General features: G+C 47.4%; 1 protein-coding gene across 5 annotated transcripts; it reads right to left on the bottom strand.

Annotated features, from left to right (window-relative positions):
* Positions 1-2: 2 nt before the first annotated feature.
* ogal (O-GlcNAcase like) lies at positions 3-19,853 on the bottom strand. Of its 5 annotated transcripts, XM_045205271.1 has the most exons (18): positions 19,813-19,843; positions 19,411-19,518; positions 17,299-17,350; positions 11,598-11,695; positions 10,925-11,055; positions 10,364-10,535; positions 10,027-10,125; positions 9,721-9,860; positions 7,124-7,262; positions 6,729-6,836; positions 5,809-6,077; positions 5,435-5,609; positions 4,961-5,046; positions 3,870-3,962; positions 2,478-2,563; positions 2,046-2,187; positions 1,744-1,861; positions 3-572 (listed from the first exon to the last, which is right to left on the bottom strand). In XM_045205271.1, exons 2-18 carry the CDS (start codon positions 19,472-19,474, stop codon positions 436-438), a joined length of 2,109 nt encoding a protein of 702 aa, XP_045061206.1. In that variant the 5' UTR covers positions 19,475-19,518; positions 19,813-19,843; the 3' UTR covers positions 3-435. The 5 variants fall into 5 exon arrangements, with proteins under 5 accessions (XP_045061206.1, XP_045061208.1, XP_045061207.1 ...); XM_045205273.1 differs by having other exon boundaries at positions 2,046-2,166; positions 19,411-19,852; XM_045205272.1 differs by having other exon boundaries at positions 6,729-6,833; positions 19,411-19,852.
* Positions 19,854-19,986: the final 133 nt, after the last annotated feature.

The raw sequence follows: 19,986 nt of genomic DNA, 5'->3' as shown, positions 1-19,986 counted from the left end.
GATTCAAATGTTTGTCCAATTTTTATTGATCTCAACATTATTTAGATCCTCTTACAGGCTGATTTAAATGCATCAATCATTCATTGTAAAATTACACCTCATAACAGTTATCATTCCATTAATATAGGATAGTCATTGTTCAGTGAAGTCATCATTTAAAACATTGGTTTTCAGAACATACCATTAACTAATTGGAATTTACAAAGACACGTTCCACAAATAATCAGTCAAACGATGTGGATCCCATTGACAAACTTGATCAGATACATTTCACACATCATCCTATAGTTATTGATACATGGCCGTTAAACACAGTTTTTCAATCAAACAAGCAGCTGAATTAATCAACTAACGTTGTCGTCCCTTTTTTCCAAAAGGACCTTTAAAACCTGAGGATATAGTAGTAGTGCAAGGTGGCGTTTGGTGAAATGTTGTTTACAAGCTGGTTCCCATGACGATGATGTCCCGAGGCAGCCCCGCCATTTTGAGCGTTGTGAAGGAGCCCAGTTTAGAGTAGAAGTCAAACATCCTCCTGTCACCCTGCCTCAGCTCACAGAACACACCCCTGGAACCTGTCGGAGAGAGAGAGAGGCAGGGTAGAGCGGGTAGATTCAGATTTGAACTACAGTCAAAGGACAAGGAGAGAAAAAAACGTGTGAGGAATAAGAGAATCAAACTGAATGAGGGGCTATGCATAGACGTTTGTTAGAGTTATGATAATCCAGCCCTATGCCATCAGACCAGCAGGGGGGAGAAACATCAATATGTTATGATAATCCAGCCCTATGCCATCAGACCAGCAGGGGGGAGAAACATCAATATGTTATGATAATCCGGCCCTATGCCATCAGACCAGCAGGGGGGAGAAACATGAATATGTTATGATAATCCAGCCCTATGCCATCAGACAGGCAGGGGGGAGAAACATCAATATGTTATGATAATCCAGCCCTATGCCATCAGACAGGCAGGGGGGAGAAACATCAATATGTTATGATAATCCAGCCCTATGCCATCAGACCAGCAGGGGGGAGAAACATCAATATGTTATGATAATCCGGCCCTATGCCATCAGACCAGCAGGGGGGAGAAACATCAATATGTTATGATAATCCAGCCCTATGCCATCAGACCGGCAGGGGGGAGAAACATGAACTGGCATATACACATCTGATCAATATGAATCCATTTCTGCACCAGTAACAGAATAACACCTGATATTGTGCCAATAGTAAATTCCCCACCTCTAAAGCTGAAAGTGTTTGAACCCAGGTCTGATTAGTCAAGTGTATTGTTGAACTCTGACAACATCACGCTGCACAGCAGCCACCACACCAGGCCAGAGTTCTGCATCCCTGTTCCTGGAGAGCTACCGTCTGCATCCCTGTTCCTGGAGAGCTACCGTCTGCATCCCTGTTCCTGGAGAGCTACCGTCTGCATCCCTGTTCCTGGAGAGCTACCGTCTGCATCCCTGTTCCTGGAGAGCTACCGTCTTGCAGGTTTTCACTCCAACCCTAATCTAGCGCACCTGATTCTAATAATTAGCTGGTTGATCAGGTTAGTTACAAATGAGGTTGAAGTGAAAACCTACAGGAGGGTATCTCACCAGGAACAGGATTGTAGAGCCCTGCACTAGGCTCAATCAAACAGTGACCAGAAACCCACTGTGCATGTGCTCAACTACAAGGGAGTGAGCACTCTAATCACAGTAGTGGAACTTGAATATACAAGTTAACAACTCACCGCTGGTCTTCATCAAAGAGAGCAGGCTGCCAATCATACGCCTGGCGGGGGCGGGGTCTGTAACCCGGGGGTGGAGCTGCATGGTTATCAAGGAAGGGAAGTCCCCCAGCAATGGCCTCTACAAGGGAGAAAAGATCATCATATTTTCAGAGTCAAGGAACTCCATACAAAACAGATAGAAAACATCTGAAGTAATACAAAGAGACAGAACTACAACCATATAAATGTTGGGGTCAATAATTAAAACAAGACAAAGTCATATTCCAGAGTGTGTAATTGTGCCACCTGAACCTAGCGGTTACCTGGTTGTTCAGTGCGGCTGCTGTGGCGTCGCAGAGGCCCAGGGCGTACCCACACACCCCCCTCTCATCCTCCAGAACCAGACCACAGTTTGGGGAGGGGGACAGCTGCCCTCCTGCCAGCCTGGGGAGAGATAGAGGTACACTGGGAGACATTACATGTTGTCCCTACCTTTTTGGATTACTCTGGCTAAGGACAATTAATCAAGATCATTTGGAAGTAAAAGCTAATGTAAAAAGCCTTCCTGCTAGTCTTGGGAGTGGGAGAGATAGAGGTACACTGGGACGTTACATATTGGCTGTCTAGACTGAAGGTCAGGACAAGCGCTCAGTCACATATTGAAGAACAAAACCTACTGGCTGATCAGAGACTGTCGAGAGTGGATTATTTGGGAGTCATGCTGTACACACACACATACACACACATACCCTCACCCATCACTCGTCAGAGCAGGTAGTGCTGCTGCAGGAATCTTGGCCTCTCCTCTCTGCATCGCCATGTGGATCTTCTGTATCTCAGTCTGAAATAACAGAGATGTTATAAAGACATAAATCAATAAAGATGTCAGCTAGCCGATACATGCCTCATGTATTACAGAGGTGGTTTGTGAACCACGCTCGCGTGATGACTAACCTAATCGGAGACCTGTAGACCTGCGTTAGCTTGTAACTACACACGTTAGCTTGTTCATGCATCAGCTAACTTCTCAATGAGACTGATACGCACAAGTCATACAAGCATAATTATTGTTAAAACAATAGAGTACCACAGTATGAGTCATAATACCCATAAAACCTAGCAGTCAAACAGGGCAATGGTTCCAATCATTTTTCCACCATACATTTTTCCCATAGGGGATTTTAGAAACACTTAAAATAAGGGCTGTTTCGTGTAGGTTTACCCTGGCGTGACGTTTTGATAGCCATGTAAATCCCCCCATCGGACAAGGTGACTTATCAATATATTCGCCTGTATTTACCCCCCATAAATGTAACGCTAATTAGCTGCTAATGTGGCTATCATACAGAACTACAAATGCCATGATGATATAGATGAGACTGCTGAATCGGACAACACTGTGAACTGTCTTCGGCAAGTTTAAAAATTACACAATACCTGTCAGCAAAGGCGTCAACTAGAGATGACGTGCAGGAGCTTGCAGGGATTTGTAGTCTTGCATGATGTTTACATTTTCGAATCTGAGAGTAAATAGTGCTGAATATATTGATAAAAGTCACCTTGTCCGAGAGAGATTTACATGGTTATCAAAACGTCATGCCAGGGTAAGCCTACACGAAACAGCCCTTATTTGAAGTGTTTCTAGAATTCCCTATGTGAAAAATGAATGGTGGAAAAACAATTGGAACCATTTCCCTGTTTGAGCACTAGGTTTTATGGGTATTATGACACATTTACATTTACATTTTAGTCATTTAGCAGACGCTCTTATCCAGAGCGACTTACAGTTAAGTGAGTGCATACATTATTTTTTTATTTTTCATACTGGCCCCCCGTGGGAATCGAACCCACAACCCTGGCGTTGCAAACGCCATGCTCTACCAACTGAGCTACATCCCTGCCGGCCATTCCCTCCCCTATCCTGGACGACGCTGGGCCAATTGCGCGCCGCCCCATGGGTCTCCCGGTCGCGGCCGGCTACGACAGAGCCTGTGGGGCTCTATAATGCAGGCTTTAGCTCAAGGGGCTAACACAGTCTTATGGCAAGACCCACAGAAGACCTGGTTTCCATGCCCAGTCGGTCCACACGTCTAGTATATTTTAATAGTTATGTTATAGTCAGGTCTAGATATATTGAAATAACTAACCTTGTCTTCTGGGCAGTAGGGTCGTATGGAATACACTGACGTCATAGGAGGGTGACGGAACAGATCTCTGTTACCATGGCAAGGCAGCATTCTCTAAACAACAGCAATAATATCGTCATCAACCAGTCAGTACCAAGTCAATGATCTCTTTGTTATGCCGGAGATATCAATGGCTCTGTCTAGGTGGTTGTCTGTGATCCCCTATGTGTGTATAGCTTGTCATTGTTTTAGTGTTGATCTGTGATGTGAATGACTGTAGCTCAAAGAAACAGAAGGCCAAATCACTAAGGCTTCGATCAGACAGACAGCGTCATTGTGTTTTGGTACACCAGACGTACATACAGTTGCAGTGTGTTCTGGGTGGTGCATCATTTTGATGCCTAGACGACAGAAATAGTAGCAAAAGGTGAATGTGGAACTGTTGTTGCTCACATTCAGTAACAATGTTGGATTACATCATGAAGTTTGACTGCAGAATGTATTAGGCAGCGTTGATGCAGTGACCCTGTCGACTGATTGAGGTGTAAGAGGAATTATAATAATTCCAGTCATCTCAACAATATTCTAGGATGAAATGACAGTCCAGTATTGGTGTAGGAGGGGGTGAGGGGGAAGAGGGTGTAGGCACGTACCTGGAACTGCCCAGAGAGGGGAGTAGGAGGGGGTGATAGGGGGAAGAGGGTGTAGGCACGTACCTGGAACTGCCCAGAGAGGGGAGTAGGAGGGGGTGATAGGGGGAAGAGGGTGTAGGCACGTACCTGGAACTGCCCAGAGAGGGGAGTAGGAGGGGGTGATAGGGGGAAGAGGGTGTAGGCACGTACCTGGAACTGCCCAGAGAGGGGAGTAGGAGGGGGTGATAGGGGAAGAGGGTGTAGGCACGTACCTGGAACTGCCCAGAGAGGGGAGTAGGAGGGGGTGATAGGGGGAAGAGGGTGTAGGCACGTACCTGGAACTGCCCAGAGAGGGGAGTAGGAGGGGGTGATAGGGGGAAGAGGGTGTAGGCACGTACCTGGAACTGCCCAGAGAGGGGAGTAGGAGGGGGTGATAGGGGGAAGAAGGGGTGAAAGGGTTGATAGGGGGAAGCGCGGTACCTGGAACTCCCCAGATAGACCCCCTCTAAACCCCCAGGGTTCTGGGTCGTCAGTCATCACCTGGGCTGAGGGCTTACTCTGCCCCCCTGTGGACACAAACAATATTACACCTAAATAATACATCAACCTGTATGCTTATGGCCTACTTCATACAGCTTCTTGTACAACACCATACAATAACATACTGACCTATGCAATAACATACTGACCTACGCAATAACATACTGACCTACACAATAACACACTGACCTACGCAATAACACACTGACCTACGCAATAACACACTGACCTACGCAATAACACACTGACCTACGCAATAACACACTGACCTACGCAATAACACACTGACCTACGCAATAACACACTGACCTACGCAATAACACACTGACCTACGCAATAGCACACTGACCTACACAATACACACACACACACACACACACACACACACACACATCCCCCCCACACCCGTTGTACCCAATTCTTTGACGTAGGCGCGGGCCAGGGTGACGCCACTCTTGATGTCACAGATGTAGTTGTAGAGGTCGTAGAGGATGCTCCGGTTGGGGGCGTTGGACAGACGGTTAAACATGGTAAACACAGCAACACACATCACGTCAAAACACTTCGCCCTGGAACGCCACTCCGCTGTCTGTAGAGAGGGAGAGAGAGAGAAGAGAGAAAGAGGGAGAGAGAGAGAGAGAGTTGTCAATGTAAGTTCTTCCAATTTCCACATCAATAAAGGTTCTTAAATTATTAAATGTATTGAGTGTGTTCCACCACTCTGTCTTTGTCTCTGCCTCTCTGAGTCCCTTTAGCCAGTTCAGTTCCAACACACACACACACCTCACCATCTCAGTCTCTGCCTCTCCCACTGCTTCTCTGTGTGCTTTCAGCCAGTTCAGTTCCGTCAGCATGGTTCTAGCAGTAGAACCGTGTTCATATGGCAGGTAGAACAGTTCCGAGAGTAGTTGGAGATCGTCCAGGGTCAGGGGTTCTGCTGTGAACAAGGGGTTGTCCCCAGGACCTGGTACGTACACGGGGTCTCCCACGTCAGTCTGCATGGGCTCCTCGTCAGAGGACTCTTTCTTCAGGCGGGTGGGGTTCAGAGGGCGAGGGCCTGAGGTGAAGACGACAGCCACAGAATTAATTAATCTGTCTGATCTCTTCACAATGAATGGATCTAATTAAAAAAGATCTGGAATCCCTGCATGTCCTGATTGTGAGACTGGGATGTGTTGTTTTCATGTTTCATGCGTTTGCCCAGGAGGGGATAAATAAAGTTGTATTGAATTGAATGTTGAAGCTGCCCTCTTGGTTGCTAATCTTTTCCCCTGTACCTCCAGGCTGGTCGGTGCTGAGGAACTTTTCCCCTGTACCTCCAGGCTGGTCGGTGCTGAGGAACTTTTCCCCTGTACCTCCAGGCTGGTCGGTGCTGAGGAACTTTTCCCCTGTACCTCCAGGCTGGTCGGTGCTGAGGAACTTTCCCCCTGTACCTCCAGGCTGGTCGGTGCTGAGGAACTTTCCCCCTGTACCTCCAGGCTGGTCGGTGCTGAGGAACTTTTCCCCTGTACCTCCAGGCTGGTCGGTGCTGAGGAACTTTTCCCCTGTACCTCCAGGCTGGTCGGTGCTGAGGAACTTTTCCCCCTGTACCTCCAGGCTGGTCGGGTGCTGAGGAACTTTTCCCCTGTACCTCCAGGCTGGTCGGTGCTGAGGAACTTTTCCCCTGTACCTCCAGGCTGGTCGGTGCTGAGGAACTTTTCCCCTGTACCTCCAGGCTGGTCGGTGCTGAGGAACTCCTGTAACCAGTCAGTCAAGGCCAGGGTGAGGGCTCGCTTGGGGCTGTAGCACAGGGCGGAGCCTCCCTCATCATCACCTGCTGGGGAGATTACATAGTGAAGGGTTAGTTTAACTCAGTGGCATTGTGGTCAGTGTTCATCCTGAGATTGGAAGGTTGGGGGTTCGATCCCCCCGGTTGAGTCATACCAAAGACTCTTAAGAGTGGGTGCCGATGCCTCTCTGCATAGCACTCAGTGGATGGATTGGGGGAAAGGCACCGCGATAGACTAGCGTCCTGTTCAGTGGGTACTTGAACATCAAGCTGCCTCACAGAACAGACATTAAAAACAGTGTAAAACATCACAGTAACACCTCATAGATACTCACTCATCTCCACGTCTCTCTGTCCTTCATTAGACCGGCACCACGTTGCCAAGGTATGGATCGCCACAAAGTTAGGGTAGTACTCGCAGTTAGGGTTGGTCAGCACCCCTCTCAGCTTGGGGATCAGGTCTGTGGGACGATCCTAAGAAGAGGAAGAAATATAGTGAATTGGGGTGGGGGGTAGCCTGAATGGGAATCCATCCAAGGTGGATTAATGGAGAAACGTGATGAAGGGGATTGAAAGACACTGTTGGCAGCAGGGTTGGTTGGGGTCAATTCCATTTCTCTTCAGGCTCACCTCCTTGTGAACTTGACTGAATTGAAATTGATCCCAAGACCCCGCTTGAAGAGGACCACAGTAGTGGAGTAGAAAAAGCTTCTCTATTATTATAAATCTACTATAAACAAACTCCCTGTGTATCACACTGCTTATAGAACACTGCTTATAGAACACTGTTTATAGAACACTGTTTATAGAACACTGCTTATAGAACACTGCTTATAGAACATGCTTATAGAACACTGCTTATAGAACACTGCTTATAGAACACTGCTTATAGAACACTGTTTATAGAACACTGTTTATAGAACACTGCTTATAGAACACTGCTTATAGAACACTGCTTATAGAACACTGTTTATAGAACACTGCTTATAGAACACTGCTTATAGAACACTGCTTATAGAACACTGCTTATAGAACACTGCTTATAGAACACTGCTTATAGAACACTGTTTATAGAACACTGTTTATAGAACACTGCTTATAGAACACTGCTTATAGAACACTGCTTATAGAACACTGCTTATAGAACACTGTTTATAGAACACTGCTTATAGAACACTGCTTATAGAACACTGTTTATAGAACACTGCTTATAGAACACTGCTTATAGAACACTGTTTATAGAACACTGCTTATAGAACACTGTTTATAGAACACTGCTTATAGAACACTGCTTATAGAACACTGCTTATAGAACACTGTTTATAGAACACTGCTTATAGAACACTGCTTATAGAACACTGTTTATAGAACACTGCTTATAGAACACTGCTTATAGAACACTGTTTATAGAACACTGCTTATAGAACACTGCTTATAGAACACTGTTTATAGAACACTGCTTATAGAACACTGCTTATAGAACACTGTTTATAGAACACTGCTTATAGAACACTGCTTATAGAACACTGCTTATAGAACACTGCTTATAGAACACTGTTTATAGAACACTGCTTATAGAACACTGCACACTACTTTAGTCCAATAGTAGTTCATTATAAAGGTAATAGTGGTTGAATAGACAATGAATCATTATTTTCAGAAACCTCCTATTAGTATTAGAAACATTGTAAGGTCCCATGAAGATCCTCTGGGGTCATAGTATTAATATTAGAAACCTTGTAAGGTCCCATGAAGATCCTCTGGGGTCATAGTATTAATATTAGAAACCTTGTAAGGTCCCATGATGATCCTCTGGGGTCATAGTATTAATATTAGAAACCTTGTAAGGTCCCATGAAGATCCTCTGGGGTCATAGTATTAATATTAGAAACCTTGTAAGGTCCCATGAAGATCCTCTGGGGTCATAGTATTAATATTAGAAACCTTGTAAGGTCCCATGAAGATCCTCTGGGGTCATAGTATTAATATTAGAAACCTTGTAAGGTCCCATGAAGATCCTCTGGGGTCATAGTATTAATATTAGAAACCTTGTAAGGTCCCATGAAGATCCTCTGGGGTCATAGTATTAATATTAGAAACCTTGTAAGGTCCCATGAAGATCCTCTGGGGTCATAATATTAATATTAGAAACCTTGTAAGGTCCCATGAAGATCCTCTGGGGTCATAGTATTAATATTAGAAACCTTGTAAGGTCCCATGAAGATCCTCTGGGGTCATAGTATTAATATTAGAAACCTTGTAAGGTCCCACGAAGATCCTCTGGGGTCATAGTATTAATATTAGAAACCTTGTAAGGTCCCATGAAGATCCTCTGGGGTCATAGTATTAATATTAGAAACCTTGTAAGGTCCCATGAAGATCATCTGGGGTCATAGTATTAATATTAGAAACCTTGTAAGGTCCCATGAAAATCCTCTGGGGTCATAGTATTAATATTAGAAACCTTGTAAGGTCCCATGAAGATCCTCTGGGGTCATAGTATTAATATTAGAAACCTTGTAAGGTCCCATAAAGATCCTCTGGGGTCATAGTATTAATATTAGAAACCTTGTAAGGTCCCATGAAGATCCTCTGGGGTCATAATATTAATATTAGAAACCTTGTAAGGTCCCATGAAGATCCTCTGGGGTCATAGTATTAATATTAGAAACCTTGTAAGGTCCCATGAAGATCCTCTGGGGTCATAGTATTAATATTAGAAACCTTGTAAGGTCCCATGAAGATCCTCTGGGGTCATAGTATTAATATTAGAAACCTTGTAAGGTCCCATGAAGATCCTCTGGGGTCATAATATTAATATTAGAAACCTTGTAAGATCCCATGAAGATCCTCTGGGGTCATAGTATTAATATTAGAAACCTTGTAAGGTCCCATGAAGATCCTCTGGGGTCATAGTATTAATATTAGAAACCTTGTAAGGTCCCATGAAGATCCTTTGGGGATCGTAGTCATTGGCGTGGATGTTGTCCCAGATAACCGGCGCCCTCTTCAGGACGGAGGACACCTCTACAATGGACTCTACCGTGATGTGGTGCGACACCACCTTAGGACCTGCAGAACAGGATCACATAGAGTGGGTTAGATTGGGTGCCTGATAGTCTTAACACTGTGCTTTGTAATCTCCTTAAAATGCACTCATCCAAGGAAACTTTCCAGGTGCAAAATTGAGCAAACAAGAAAACAAAATGGAGGAAAGTGACTTCCTGTCTGCTCTCACCTGTCCAGAGAACATCAATCCCAGGTAGGAGGTTCTCTCCCACAGTGTGAAGGTAAGCCGACTGGGAGACGTTAGGGGTGCAGAACGCTGCACAGTAATCTGAAACAAACCACAACACACACAGACATTCTAGTCCTTGACGATGCTTGAAAAAAGCACAAAATTCTGAGAAATTAAACAACTTATCGAACATTAAGCAGGGTGTGTCCAATATGGCTGCCAGCCAACATGTAATGGAACACTGCTTTTAATTGCAATGACATTCTCATTGTGTGGTTGTCTGACATTGGAATGTTGATATGGAATTGGAATATCTGTGGTGATGGTCTGACCTCACCTGTGGGGCAGAAGAGGAAGGTGTCAGGCTGTCCCAGGTGTGTGAACACCTCGTTGGTGACAGCTACCTGGGCGTGGGCGAACGAGCTGAATGCCTGCTTGTCCGCCGGACACATCTCTGTCTCGATGTCGTCGAAGAGGAGGGAGAAGGAACTGCAGCCAAACCCACTCACCTGGAGGAAGAGAGTAGAGGAGAAATCAGCTTTTCTCACAGGCCACGCTTTCTCTCTAAACAGTTCTAGAACCCCATCTGGTCCAATTCTAGACCACCATAGTTCTAGAATCACACCTGGTCCAGTTCTAGACCACCATAGTTCTAGAACCCCACCTGGTCCAGTTCTAGGCTACCATAGTTATAGAACCCCACCTGGTCCAGTTCTAGGCTACCATAGTTCTAGAACCCCACCTGGTCCAGTTCTAGGCTACCATAGTTATAGAACCCCACCTGGTCCAGTTCTAGGCTACCATAGTTATAGAACCCCACCTGGTCCAGTTCTAGGCTACCATAGTTCTAGAACCCCACCTGGCCCAATTATAGGCTGCCATAGTTCTAGAACCCCACCTGGTCCAGTTTCCTCTTGAGGGTCGCGACCTCTTTGGGGTTGGAGAATGTGATGTCCAGTCCAGGGGAGATGGCGTAGATGAAGTCCACTCCGTTCTTCTTCGCTGCAGTTATCAGAGCAACCAGTTTCTCTGGAACAGAAGATTCATATTCACCCCAAATGGCACCCTATTCCCTTTACAGAGTGCTATATATCCTGTACATACTGTATAGATTAGGGAACAGGCTGCCAATTCACAGCAACAACAACAACAAAGACCCTTTTAACTTTACTTAACCAGGTAAATGGATTGAGAAGAACACATTTTAACTTTACTTAACCAGGTAAATGGATTGAGAAGAACACATTTTAACTTTACTTAACCAGAGCCTTTTACAACAATGCGACAGTTGCTAAGTAGATCAATTAAATCAAAGCAGATCAAAGTAAACAAAGGTAAATGGGAGTGGATCTTCAGGTCAAAGTGAGGGCATCAACGATGATCTGACATGATAACATATCAACAGACAATATGGAGCTGCATCTCCTGTGGCAACGCCATAACAACACACATCACAATCACTCTCTCTCTTATCTGAACTAAGGGTGGGTTGTAACTAGGTGGTGCTGATAAGCCCCAGGGGTCAGGGGTCAGGGGTCAGGGGTTTGTAATGCTGTGTGTGTCCTCCTAACCTGCCTCCTCAGGTGAGTACAGGTCCCTCCAGTACATTCTGTGTTTGTAGTCATCTTTAGGGGCGTACAGGTATGTGTTCAGACCCCACTTCTGCTCCCTACACAAACAAACACACTGTATGAGACACTTCTGGCAAAGCAACAACTTCCTGTAAGGATTGGAGAGGTGAAAGGAATATAGTTGATAATAAGTTCACTTTGAAGAAGAGGGAGAGAGAGGGAAAGTGTGTGTGTGTGTAACGATCCCGGCAGTCTGAGTCGGGTCCTGTCTGTGGACTAGTTTTCTGCTCGTGATCTCCAGTTTCCCGAGGGTTCTGGAACGCTCCGGGGAGCTCTCTTGATTTCCGCACCTGCATCCCATCAGCAATCTGCACACCTGGTCCTGATCATCACCCTTCTTAGGCTCTGGCCTAACATCCATTCCCTGCCGGATCGTTAGCCATGAACAGTAGGTTTACCAGAGTATCAGTCTTAGAGCTTCTAGCGTTAGTTTTGTTGTTTTGCACCTTGTTGGTTTGTTGTTTACTTACCTCCGGTTTGTTCCATCTGCAGTCACTCGTCCGGAACCTTCATCCAACCTCTGCCTGGTGGTCGGCGGATGCCGAGCCATGATTGGATCAACCACTGCACCCCCAACAACTAATCAACGCCGCCCGCTCTGTTCCCTGGATTATTCAGCATCACTCTTGACTTTGTAAATAAACACTCACCTTCGTTTCACTTACCTTGTCCTGGTCTGCTTCTGGGTTCTGGCTTTGTAACTCGTGACAGAACGATCCGGCCCGTAATGAACCCAGCGGACCTGGACTCTGTTCGCCATGCCATTACCCATCAGGAGAAGATGTTGGGCCATCATAGCACGGAGCTACAGGAGATCGCGTTGGCAGTTCGGAACCTTTCTACCGGTCTGACGGAGGTCCAGAACCAGCGCAAGTTTCCGGTGGAGGATCCACTACCGGTTTCACCCATCTCGCCTGCCGCGTCTGGAGCTGTGTCCTTCCGTGAGCCCAAGGTTCCGACGCCGGATAAATATGAGGGGGAGCTGGGAGGATGCCGTTCTTTCCTTATGCAGTGTGGGTTAGTGTTCGATCTACAGCCCTACTCTTATGCCACAGACAAGGCTAGGATAGCCTTTGTGATTGAGTTGCTGCGTGGTCGAGCGCTGGAGTGGGCTTCAGCCGTTTGGGAACGACAAGACCCCTGCATGGCTTCATACCAGGGGTTCACGGCCGAGATGAGGAAGCTCTTCGACCTTTCCGTCCGAGGGAGGGACGCAGCTAGGCGCCTGTTTCGCTTCACCAAGGAACTCGCAGCGTGGCCGACTTCGTGATCGAGTTCAAGACGTTGGCTGTGGAGAGTGGGTGGAATGAGGAGTCTCTGCAAGCGGCCTTTTACCAGGGTCTGTCGGAGCAGCTCAAGGATGAGTTGATCTCCTATCCGGAGCCTAGTGACCTGGACAGCTTGGTAGCCTTGTCTATTCGGGTGGATAATCGAGTCCGTGAGCGAAGGAGGGAGAAGCAATGGGGTCCGTCCAATCGATCAGCTTCTCAGGTTCCAGTCGGGTCGGGGATTGGACCAGAATACGTCGATCATCGTCCACCACACAGGATTAGTGGAGAGGTCCTGTCTCCCGATTCTGAACCAATGCAAGTAGGGGCGGCACGGGTTAACCAAGGAGGAACGCCAACTCAGACGTAGGGACGAACTGTTGCCTCTACTGTGGTGGTTCGGGACATTACCTCGCCACCTGTTCCCGGCGGTCGTCAAACTGCGCGGCTCGCTAAAGTTGGGAGGACTTTTAGCGAGCCAGTTTCGACCTCTCAATACCTCTGTCAGACCCCGTTTCCCGGCTACCCTTGTGAACAGGAATCAGAGCTTAGCGATTAACGCTTTTATCGATTCAGGTGCCGATGGAAGCTTTCTTGATGCCGAGTTGGTGGAACAGCTGGGGCTTTCCAAGGAGCAATTGCCGGAAGCCATTGAAGCGACCACTCTGAACGGCAGTAGTCTTGCACGTATCACGATGAGGACTGAACCGGTTAAGCTACTGTTGTCGGGGAATCATTCGGAGATGATTTCATTCTTCATTCTGCCGTCTTCCCATGTTCCTCTGGTCCTTGGATACCCCTGGCTGAAGGAACACAATCCCACGTTCGATTGGGTGACGGGCAAGGTAACGAGTTGGAGCCTTGATTGTCATGCTAACTGTCTCAAGACTGCCTGTCCCCATTCGGTTCCCAGTCAGGTGATTGAGGCTAAACCCCCAGATTTGTCCCTGGTTCCCGAGACATATCACGATTTGGGGGAAGTGTTCAGTAAGCAGAAGGCTCTGTCACTCCCTCCCCACCGACCATATGATTGTGCCATCAACCTGTTCCCTGGAGCTGTCTACCCCAAGGGAAGGTTATACAGTATCTCCCGCCCTGAACGTGAGGCTTTGGAGACCTACATCAAGGAGTCCCTAGCTGCTGGTCTCGTTCGTCCCTCGTCATCACCCCTGGGGGCAGGATTCTTCTTTGTGGGTAAGAAGGATGGCTCTCTTCGACCGTGTATTGATTATCGGGGGTTGAATGACATCACGGTCAAGAACAAGTATCCCCTGCCCTTGATGAGTTCTGCCTTCGACTCCTTACAGGGTGCTACGGTGTTCACCAAGCTAGACCTACGCAATGCGTATCACATGGTCCGGATCAGAGAGGGAGACGAGTGGTTGACGGGTTTCAATACACCGATGGGTCACTTCGAGTATCAGGTGATGCCGTTTGGACTGACCAATGCTCCAGCGGTATTCCAGAGTATGGTGAACGACGTCCTGAGAGATATGATCGGTCTCTTTGTGTTTGTTTACCTGGATGACATTCTGATCTTCTCGAAGGAACCTTCCGACCACGTCCAGCATGTCCGGCAGGTTCTGCAGCGATTGTTGGAGAATCGCCTGTTCGTGAAGGCCGAGAAGTGCGAGTTTCACGCCCACACGACATCCTTTCTCGGGTACATCATCTCCAGGGGGGAGATTAGGATGGACCAGGAGAAGGTTAGAGCGGTTCTGGAATGGGCCCAGCCCGGTACGAGATTGCAGCTCCAGAGATTTTTGGGGTTTGCGAATTTCTACCGCAGATTCATCCGGGATTACAGCCGTGTGGCCGCTCCGTTAACTGCCTTGACTTCCAGTATCAGGAGCTTCAAGTGGAATCCGGAGGCGGATCGAGCGTTTCTGGATTTGAAGAGGCGATTCACCAACGCACCGATTCTCTCTCAACCGGACACGGCCCGTCAGTTCGTCGTTGAAGTGGACGCGTCTGATGTGGGAGTTGGCGCCATCCTGTCGCAGCGATGCTCCACGGACAGTAAACTCCATCCCTGCGCCTACTACTCTCGTCGCCTTTCGCCTGCGGAGAGGAATTACGATGTGGGTAACCGGGAGCTTCTCGCGGTGAAACTTGCCTTGGAGGAGTGGCGGCACTGGTTGGAGGGGGCGGAGCAACCGTTTATTGTCTGGACTGACCACAAGAATCTTGCTTACGTGCAATCGGCTAGACGTCTCAACTCCCGTCAGGCCAGGTGGTCGTTGTTTTTCGGACGATTCAATTTTTCCCTGACGTTCCGACCTGGATCTAAGAACGGCAAGGCGGACGCCTTGTCTCGGATGTTCTCCAAGACGGAGGAGAGTGGGTCCAAGACCGAGACAATTCTCCCCGGAACTGCGTCGTGGGAGCTGTTAGGTGGAAGATTGAGGAGGAGGTGATGGCGGCCCTTCGGACGCAGCCCGGTCCCGGTAACGGTCCACCCGGTCGGTTGTTTGTGCCTGAGTCGGTTCGTCCTGCGGTCCTCAAATGGTCCCACGCCAGCAAGATGGCTTGTCACCCTGGCGTGGCTCGGACGATGGCGTTTCTTCGCAGACGTTTTTGGTGGCCTGCCATGGCCGAGGATACTCGGGGTTATGTTGCTGCCTGTCCAGTGTGTGCGCAGAATAAGAGTACCAATCGGCCCAGCTCTGGACTACTTCACCCCCTTCCTATTCCCCGGCGACCATGGTCGCATCTGGCCCTGGACTTTGTCACTGGGTTGCCCGCTTCTGAGGGGAACACGGTCGTTCTGACTATCGTGGACAGATTCAGCAAGTTCGCCCACTTTGTGCCAATTGCCAAGCTTCCCTCTGCCTCGGAGACGTCCGAGATCCTGGTTAGGGAGGTTTTCAGGGTCCACGGTTTGCCCAGTGATATCGTTTCCGACCGTGGCCCTCAGTTTACCTCTGCTGTCTGGAAGTCCTTCTGTTTGGCCATTGGAGCTACAGTCAGTCTCACATCTGGTTTTCACCCCCCAATCTAATGGGCAGGCGGAGAGAGCCAACCAGAAGATGGAATCCACGCTACGCTGCCTGGCCTCTTCCAACCCCACCTCCTGGGTCTCTCAGTTGCCTTGGGTTGAGTATGCCCACAATACTCTCCCCTACATCTGCCACTGGGATGTCTCCCTTCCAGTGCCTGTATGGCTACCAACCTCCCTTGTTCCCTTCTCAGGAGAAGGAGCTCTCAGTGCCTTCTGTTCAGGCCCATATTCGCCGTTGCCACCGGACCTGGCATCGGGCCAGAAAGGCACTCCTTAGAGTTTCGGACCGGTATCAGCTCCAGGCGAATCGTCGCCGGATCCCCGCTCCCACCTATACCATCGGAGATAGGGTCTGGTTGGCCACACGGGATCTTCCTTTACGGACTGAGTCTAGGAAGTTGTTACCGAAGTTCATTGGTCCGTTTGTGGTGGAGAAGGTGATCAATCCGGTGGCAGTTCGACTCAAACTCCCGAGGACGCTCAGAGTCCATCCCACCTTTCATGTCTCCTGCCTCAAGCCTGTTTTCCTCAGTCCTCTGTTGCCTCCTCCGCCTCCTCCTCCTCCTCCTCGGATGATCGGAGGTGGTCCTGCCTACACGGTGCGACGCATCATGGATTCCAGACGGCGGGGCCGGGGTTTCCAGTATCTCGTGGACTGGGAGGGGTATGGTCCTGAAGAGAGGAGTTGGATTCCGCGGCGACAGATCCTAGATGCTGACCTCATCCGTGACTTCTACCGCCTCCATCCTGGCGCTCCGGGGAGTCCGCCCGGTGGCGTTCGTCGGAGGGGGGGTACTGTAACGATCCCGGCAGTCTGAGTCGGGTCCTGTCTGTGGACTAGTTTTCTGCTCGTGATCTCCAGTTTCCCGAGGGTTCTGGAACGCTCCGGGGAGCTCTCTTGATTTCCGCACCTGCATCCCATCAGCAATCTGCACACCTGGTCCTGATCATCACCCTTCTTAGGCTCTGGCCTAACATCCATTCCCTGCCGGATCGTTAGCCATGAACAGTAGGTTTACCAGAGTATCAGTCTTAGAGCTTCTAGCGTTAGTTTTGTTGTTTTGCACCTTGTTGGTTTGTTGTTTACTTACCTCCGGTTTGTTCCATCTGCAGTCACTCGTCCGGAACCTTCATCCAACCTCTGCCTGGTGGTCGGCGGATGCCGAGCCATGATTGGATCAACCACTGCACCCCCAACAACTAATCAACGCCGCCCGCTCTGTTCCCTGGATTATTCAGCATCACTCTTGACTTTGTAAATAAACACTCACCTTCGTTTCACTTACCTTGTCCTGGTCTGCTTCTGGGTTCTGGCTTTGTAACTCGTGACAGTGTGTGTGTGTGTGTGTGTGTGTGGGGGGGGGTTTACTACCTCTGGAACAGCTCAGTTCTTTGCTCCATAGTCCATGGTCGCCCGTAAAAGCCTGAGTGAAGCAAAGGTCACATAAGCTTTTACAGTTGTTATGCATAATGTGGAGCACAGAGTCAACTACAGGCTGTATAGCCTAATGTTCAGTATGTCAGTGTGTGTTACAGATGTCTGCCTATATTATATCACTTTCCTCTTTATTGCTCTGGACATTCATTGTACATTCAGGGCTTATATACACTACCAGTCACACACCTAATCATTTTTTTCTTTATGTTTACTATTTTTTACATTGTAGAATAATAGTGAAGACATCAAAACTATGCAATAACACACATGGAATCATGTAGTAACCAAAAAAAGTATTAAACAAATCAAAGTATATTTTATATTTGAGATTCTTCAAAGTAGCCACCCTTTGCCTTGATGACAGCTTTGCACACTATTGGCATTATCTCAACCAGCTTCATGAGGTAGTCACCTGGAATGCATTTCAATTAACAGGTGTGCCTTCTTAAAAGTTAATTTGTGGAATTTTAATGCATTTGAGCCAATCAGTTGTGTTGTGACAAGGTGGGGGTGGTATACAGAAGATAGCCCTATTTGGTAAAAGACCAAGTCCATATTATGGCAAGAACAGCTCAAATAAGCAAAGAGAAACGACAGTTTATCATTACTTTAAGACATGAAGGTCAGTCAATACGGAGAATGTCAAAAACTTTGAACGTTTCTTCAAGTGCAGTCGCAAAAATCATCAAGCGCTATGATGAAACTGGCTCTCATGAGGACCGCCACAGGAATGGAAGACCCAGAGTTATCTCTGCTGCAGAGGATAAGTTCATTAGAGTTAACTGCACCTTGAGCAAGGCACTTAACCCTAATTGCTCCTGTAAGTCGCTCTGGATAAGAGCGTCTGCTAAATGACTAAAATGTAATTGTAGGTGAATGGATGATCTCCGCATGTGTGGTTCCCACCATGAAGCATGGAGGAGGAGGTGTGATGGTGCTTTACTGGTGACACTGTCAGTGATTTATTTACACTTAACCAGCATGGCTACCACAGCATTCTGCAGCGATACGCCATCCCATCTGGTTTGCGCTTAGTGGGACTATAATTTGTTTTTCAACAGAACAATGACCCAACACACCTCCAGGCTGTGTAAAGGCTATTTGACCAAGAAGGAAACAATTGAGATGGTTTGGGATGAGTTGGACTGCAGAGTGAAGGAAAAGCAGCCAACAAGTGCTCAGCATATTTTACATTTACATTTTAGTCATTTAGCAGACGCTCTTATCCAGAGCGACTTACAGTTAGTGAGTTCCTACATTATTTTATTTATTTTTTTCATACTGGCCCCCCGTGGGAATCGAACCCACAACCCTGGTGTTGCAAACACCATGCTCTACCAACTGAGCTACATCCCTGCATCCCAATTGTGCACCGCCCCATGGGTCTCCCGGTCGCGGCCGGCTACGACAGAGCCTTAGACCACTGCACCACTCGGGAGACCATATGTGGGAACTCCTTCATGAAGCTGGTTGAGAGAATGCCAAGAGATTGCAAAGCTGTCATCAAGGCAAAGGGTGGCTCCTTTGAAGAATCTCAAATATATTTTGATTTGTTTAACACTTTTTTGGTTACTACATGATTCCATATGTGTTATTTCATAGTGTTGATCTCTTCACTATTATTCTACAACATAGAAAATAGTAAAAATAAAGAAAAACCCTTGAATGAGTAGGTGTGTCCAAACTTGACTGGTACTGTATATCAGGGATGGTTAACTGCAGTCCTCGGGGGTGTGATTGCTGTCACACTTTTGCCCCAGCTAACACACCTGACTCCAATGATCAACTAATCATGATATTCAGTTTAGAACGCTAGAGATAGGGGAAAAGTGTGACACCACTCTGCCCCTCAGGACTGGGGTTTTCCCCATCCCTGATATATATAAACGTACTATATTATTATAATCTGACACATGCACTGAAATGTGGCTGAATGTAAGTACATTGAATCAAAACAGACACTATTTGTAGGCCTATCCTACAGCAGGCTATTTGATTGACATCCTACAGTAGACCATTTGACGTAATGACGAGTAGAACTCTCACCTTCCACCACACCACTGATGAACCTGCGGGTCTTCCCCGTCTCGGAAGCGCTCGGCTTTGGCATGGTTTTCTAACAAGTTCTCGGTCGTTTCTATTTGTGTACCTGTCCTGTCCCGTAGAAGATTTGATCAGGCGTTAGATCAAGCCTTTAGTAGCACATCGATCTAGGTAAAGTTACTCAATGACAATCGATCACTCAAAATGGCCTAGCTGTGTGTGTCAACCACGTAGCTCCGCATAGGATTTTATTAGAATGATAGTTTTGAGTTCCTTATTGCTCCCTAGTGCGCAGACTCAGTAGCTCGCCAAATAAAGTGATACAAGTTGTATTACACAATTAGACAGTGGAATTCCAATCATGGGAAGAATCATAAAAGTGAAGAAAATATTGCTTTAGTTTACCATGCACGTGCAATCATGCATCGATCGACGTAAGACTACTGGTTGGTGCGTGCTTAAAGGGACCGTGTACAATTTCCTTTAAAGGGTCTGCTCTCCATCTTGTCAACGTGCCAAATTAAAATTGGCATCAGTTCACAAGTCTACTTAAACTTAATTAACCTTCCATCTTAAACT

Source organism: Coregonus clupeaformis, chromosome 20 (genome assembly GCF_020615455.1).
Source record: "Coregonus clupeaformis isolate EN_2021a chromosome 20, ASM2061545v1, whole genome shotgun sequence".
Classification (NCBI taxonomy): domain Eukaryota; kingdom Metazoa; phylum Chordata; class Actinopteri; order Salmoniformes; family Salmonidae; genus Coregonus; species Coregonus clupeaformis.
The sequence above is the reverse complement of the archived record's forward strand: the minus strand, read 5'-3'. Positions and strand labels throughout refer to the sequence as shown.